The sequence below is a fragment of the Micromys minutus genome, assembly GCF_963924665.1.
Source record: "Micromys minutus genome assembly, chromosome: 11".
Taxonomy (NCBI): domain Eukaryota; kingdom Metazoa; phylum Chordata; class Mammalia; order Rodentia; family Muridae; genus Micromys; species Micromys minutus.
Window position 1 is genome coordinate 38,452,377 of NC_137980.1, and position 5,843 is coordinate 38,458,219.

General features: G+C 43.6%; 1 protein-coding gene across 1 annotated transcript; it reads right to left on the reverse strand.

Moving 5' to 3' along the window:
- Positions 1 to 1,703: 1,703 nt before the first annotated feature.
- Positions 1,704 to 2,147, reverse strand: LOC308427503 (small ribosomal subunit protein uS15-like; the record flags this gene model as incomplete). The annotated part of the gene is given in 3 exon segments (XM_080925619.1): positions 1,704 to 2,084; positions 2,088 to 2,108; positions 2,112 to 2,147. Coding segments are annotated over 3 exon segments (438 nt in total).
- Between the last annotated feature and the right edge of the window lie 3,696 nt (positions 2,148 to 5,843).

A 5,843-nucleotide genomic window follows, 5' to 3' on the forward strand; every position in this document is an offset into this window, starting at 1 on the left:
CTGGGATTGTCTGTGTGGGTCACTCAGTGTTTGATTTTGGAGAAAAGACCCCCCACCATTTAACCGTGTTATGTTTTAATACATTTTTAAAGGTTTATTTTTATTTTATGTATGAGTACCCTGTGTCTTCAGAAACACCAGAAGAAGACATCAGTTCCCTTTACAGATGGTTGTGATCCACCATGTGGTTGCTGGGAATTGAACTCAGGACCTTTGGAAGAGCAGTTGGTGCTCTTAACTGCTGAGCCATCTCTCCAGCCCGTTTTAATTCATTTTTTGCACCAGAAGCATCCAGATGGCACTATAATAGATGACTAATCACTTGGAGATTCCTAAAATTACAAACATACTGTTCTCCTAGAGAGCTTTGAGCGTGGACCCTCTCTTTAAAACTACCCTCCTGAGGCTGGTTTTTTTTTTTTTTTTTTTTCCAAAGACTTATTTATTTTATGTATATGTGTACACTGTCTTCAGACATACCAGAAGAAGGTGTCAGATTCCGTGGTTGGGAGCCACCATGTGGTCCTGGGAATTGAATTAAGGACCCCTGGAAGAGAAACCGGTGATCTTAACCACTGAGTCATCTCTCCAGCTGCCGAGGCAGAATTTGAATCTGGAGCTGGTCCCATGACCTTTGCTTGAGCAAGTGTCCTTTCTCAAATGATAAACCATAACTCCATCAACTTCCCCAGAGGCTTCAAAGAGCAATGTCCACCAGGGTTCTGTGGCTCTGTAAAGTCACACTAAAGGGGAGTGCTCCCAAAACATGTCATTCTCAGAGCAGTAAAATAATGTCCCCTCAAAAGGCCAGCCCCCTCCCCCAGTACGGGGCAGGATGTCAGGCCAAAGGCGCCTTGGGCAGACACGGGTCATGATTACAGGGGTTGCCTGGCTTCTTCAGGGGTTTAACGCCCTTAATTGCAGAACTGAGGAGTCAAGTGTTGAGTGATGAAGTCAGTGTTTCAAAGCTCCGGAAGTTGGGCCTGCGTTTCCAAGGCTTGTCTGCTGCCTGGATGGCACCATCCTCCTCTGAGATCTGTCTCAAGAGAATTTTATGTTTTCCTTTAAAAAACATACAGTACATCAAAAGAGCAAATGGTCCCTCCCCCAAACAACAGTACTTATGAAATACCCACAACCACCAGGCTCTTTTTTTTTTTCTTTAAACAGGGTTTTACTCTTGTAGCCCAGGCTAGCTTGAAAATCTTCATGTGGCCCAGGCTGGCCTTGAATCCTGGATTCGACTGCCTTCGTTTCCTGAGAACTCAGGTTATAAGCATTAGCCCCCACCTCCTTCTATTTTGAAACAGGCTCTTCTACAGACAGACCCTCAAACTCAGCCCTGTCCCTGCCTCCAGGAAGCTCCACCCTCTAGCTTCTACCCATTTTTTGGAAACTCCATGGGTACTGGGCCTCACAGGTAGTCGAGAAGCACATTCCCCCAACAGTACACTGTATTTAGGAGGATATTTCGCCCAACTTCCGTGCTTTCGAAGATTGGGGCTCGCCCCTTCCCCTGCATTTCCACTCCTTCCCAAGTAAATCTTTCAGGGGGCACATGGAAGGTTTTTTTCCCTCTCTTTCCTCTCACTAATTTCCTAGGAATTGGCTAATTTTTATTTTATATTCAGTATGCAGGTTTTTACTTATTATTTTTTTTTATTTACTCAAAGTGATCTCATTGCTTGTGTACACAACAGCATTTATGCTACAAGAGCAGAGGCTGTGGATGACTCGTATTTCCAGTTGGGTGGAAGCACCCACTTAGTCTTATAGTAGCGAGCCAACCAGTGAATTCTGCTCTTTATCAGAATAAGGCGGAATTTAGCATCCTTATCCTTTCTGTTCCTTTCCAGGTGCTTGCAGACAGCAACTGCTTTCTTAATCAAATGGTAGAGATCCTCAGGGAGATCAGGGGCAAGGCCTTTGGACTTAAGGATTCTCAAGATCTTATTTCCAGTCACAAAACAAACCTGTGCCACACTGTGTGAGTTCCTCAGGATCACACCTATCTGAGAGGGAGTCAGGCCTTTCTTGGCCAACTTGTAAATGTGTCCCTTCATGTCATCAGACGTCAACTTCAGTCACATGGGGATGGGCAGCGCTGACTAGGACAGGTCCTTCCCAGGAACATGCATGCCACCCATGATGGCGGAGGTCTGGCAGCAAAGAGAGCCAGATTTTAAAATTTATTATATATAAGTACACTGTAACTGTCTTCAGATACACCAGAAGAAAGCACCAGATCTCATTACAGATGCCGGGATTTGAACTCAGAACCTCTAGAACAGCAGTCAGGGCTCTTAACCACTGAGCCATCTCTCTAGCCCTCAGGTATGCAGAATTTTAAATGTCCAGAAAAATTTAGCTCCTTTTTTCTTAATGTAGTCAATGGGAAGGAGGAGGAAGAAGAAGAGGAGGAGGAAGAGGAAGAAGAAGAGGAGGAGAAGGAAGAGGAGAGCAGCAGCAGCAACAAACCCACGGCATGTAAGAGGAAGTAAACACTCAGCCTTAGACACAGTTTAAAAAGCATCTGGTCTCAGCTGGGTGCGCTGCCTCACACCAGAGCGATCCTGGAGCACCACAGGCTTGAGGTAGGAGGATCAAGCTATGGTGTACATAGCAAGAGCCCAGGCTGTCCTGGCCTAGGTAGTGATCTCCCCTCTCTAGAGACAAAACAATTTGGCCTCACAGAAATGATTTAAACTAGAATCCCTTAAACTTTCTACAGTTTCTGTAGAACATTCTATCTGGCTTAGGGGCATAAACCAGTGGTTAGCCGAGCATGTGGTAACATACTAGAGAGTTTGGGTTTGGTCTCCAGTATTGTAAAAACAGAATCAAAGGAAACACTGCATATGCAGACCTTTTCATTGTGTGGTAGTTTCATTTATGTAGGTGTGTATTACACACACACACACACACACATGTCACACACATGCAAGTAAATATATATAAATACATATACACACTGTATACACAGATACAACTATATAATACACATATGTGTGTTCACATGTATACATGTACATATACAATGTATATAAACTTTATATACTTTAATAGGTATATTCGAGGAAGTTACTAAGAAAGCTGACTTGGAATCCGACACACTAAAAGTACCGCCATTTTGAGCGGGGAAACCATACAATTTCATTGATCCCAGCTCTTTAATTACGCAAGAAGATCATTGGGGCCTGGAGAAGCTGTATGGCTTACCCTAGGATCTGGGAGACTTCCCCTCTGGACATGCCATATAATTTTGCGCTTAACCTCAAGGACTTCTGTGTCCTTATCGGTAAGACAGACTCCCAGGGATCTGAGGGCAGTGAAATATGCAGGCATTTGAAAGTACAGTTTAGAGTAAAAGAAGGAACATTCAGAAGTACAAATGGCTGTGGAGACTTGAACTTGTGCCCAGTGGACCATTGTGTATGGGCTCTGGAGAGCTTTTAAGTGTCTTTCACCAAAAGGCTAAGCTGTGGGGGTGTGGGGTTGCCTTCTCCACGGGCTCTGCACATTTTCCACCAGCCCCCAATCTCAGGAGAATCAACTTGAACTGCTTCCTTCCACCCAAGGGATAGGAGACTCTACCCCATTCCCAACTGCCAGCGCCTTGCCTCCTCCAGCCTCCTGGGCTCCACTTCACATAGCTCTGGGCTTTGCCAGAGTGTGGCTGTTGTACTTTTTGGAATTTCCTCTCCATTACTTATCATTTCAGGCTGTGCTTGAGTTAATGATTTATCCAGCAAAGGTTATTAAAATTGATCTCAGTCTCCAAAGAAAGGAGACTTTGCCAAACCTCCATCTCAAGACTAATTGGATACATTTGTGTGTGTGTGTGTGTGTGTGTGTGTGTGTGTGTGTGTATGTGTGTGTGTGAATTGTGATGAATGCAAGGTAATTTCAGAGGATGGTTTCTGCTAATTAATAAATCCATCACATGCGGCTCATCTCGGAAGAGAGACCTTTACAAGAGTATTGCCAACTTGCTTAGAGCCAAGTTTCAGGTAGTTCTTCTGGACAGCTCTAGCGATATTATAATTCAGAAACAGTTGCCTAATGTAGGTCCTCTCAAAAAAAAAAAAAAAAAAAAAACATTCACAAGCCCAAGAACGGAAATGAAAACACAGGCTGTTGTTTAAGGTATTCTTTCCTCTCAGATGACTTTACATGTACCACAAAGCCGGTTTGGGAAAGGCTGGAGAGCTCCATGCCAGCCATAGACAGAACCAAGGGAACAGATGAAAGCTACAGATAACTTGAAACAAAAACTAAAAACCTGCTCCAGTGAATGGCAGGATGGCCCAGCCGGTGAAGGTGCTTGGCACCAAGTCTGAAGACCTGAGTTCGGTTTTCAGGAGCAACATAGTAGAAGGCCAGAGCTGACTCCTCCCACCTCAGCACACAGTGACTGCACAAGTGTCCTCATGCATGTATCCCACCCACATATATGACTAATAAGTAAAAAAATAAATAAATAAATAAAACATAGCAAAACAATGTATCTGAGAGGTTACAAATTGCATCCGAAGTCCCAGAATGCTTAGAAAGCAAAGCAAATGCCAGCAAAACATGTCCCTTCCTCAACCAAATTCTAGTGAGTCAAAGGCCACCATAATTACAGCTTCTACAAGGTACAACAGCTTGGCCTTGTGCTTTTCCTGTCAGGCCAGGAGGGACACAGGCTATTTGACAGAAAGCAATCAGCTGTCAAGCAAAGTATCTTGTTCCTTGCTACCTAAATGATGGTGTAGTCTAACCTGGGTAATCCACACTTACAAATTACCAGGACCAAGACAATGGATGATCAGAACAAAGAACCCTTGAAAATCACAGACAGATTAACTAAACAAGACCCAGTTAAATCAGGACTGCTTTCAGTTTTCTGAAAGTCTTAGCAAAGCTTCTTTGGGTAGGGACAGGTATTTAATGCGCATTCAAAATACAAAAGAAGGCGGGGCGTGGAGCCTGGCCCTCCCAGGGCACTATGACCTCAGGGAAGAATTGGAGAACAATCAGTCCTTTTAGAATGCACAGTGACTTCGGATGCAGGGCCTGGTCAACAGATTCTTCCCGTACTTCGAAGGGTGGCAGTTCAAATATTATAGGAAGGGAAATCCACGTGTTTCCTGTGGTGGGGAGGTGGGGGAATGAGGATGCTCAGCTTCCTAACTGTGAGGAGGGAAGAAGGGTGGACAGACACACTCAGCAGGACCCTGAGCCTCAAGTTTCCCTTTACAGAACTCACAGCCAATCAGGTGTGTGAATGTATGAGTGTGTGTGTGTATGTGAGTGTGTATGTGTGTGGGGGGGGTCTAAGAAAAGAAAAAAAGAAAAAAGCTTAAAAATATTTTTAAAAGAACTTATAGATGTTATATTGGTTTTCTTTTCTTTTTTTAGATTTATTTATCACATACATACATACATACATACACACACACACACATATACATATATACATATACATATACATATACATACATACATACATACATACATACATACATACATACATACATACATATATATATATATATATATATATATATATATATATATGAATACACTGTAGATTTCAGACACACCAGAAGAGGGCATCAGATCCCATCACAAATGGTTGTGAACCACCATGTGGTTGCTGGGAATTGAACTCAGGGCCTCTGGAAGAGCAGTCAGTGCTCTTAACCACTGAGCCACCTCTCCAGCCCACAGTATCAGGTTTCTTTATGGCTTTGCCAATACTCTTAATTTGGGTTGACCCTTCACCCCCTCCTCCTTCCCCATCTCTCTACCCTACTCTCCAGTTAAACCTTGTTATGGGACCAGTGAGGTGCTGAGGA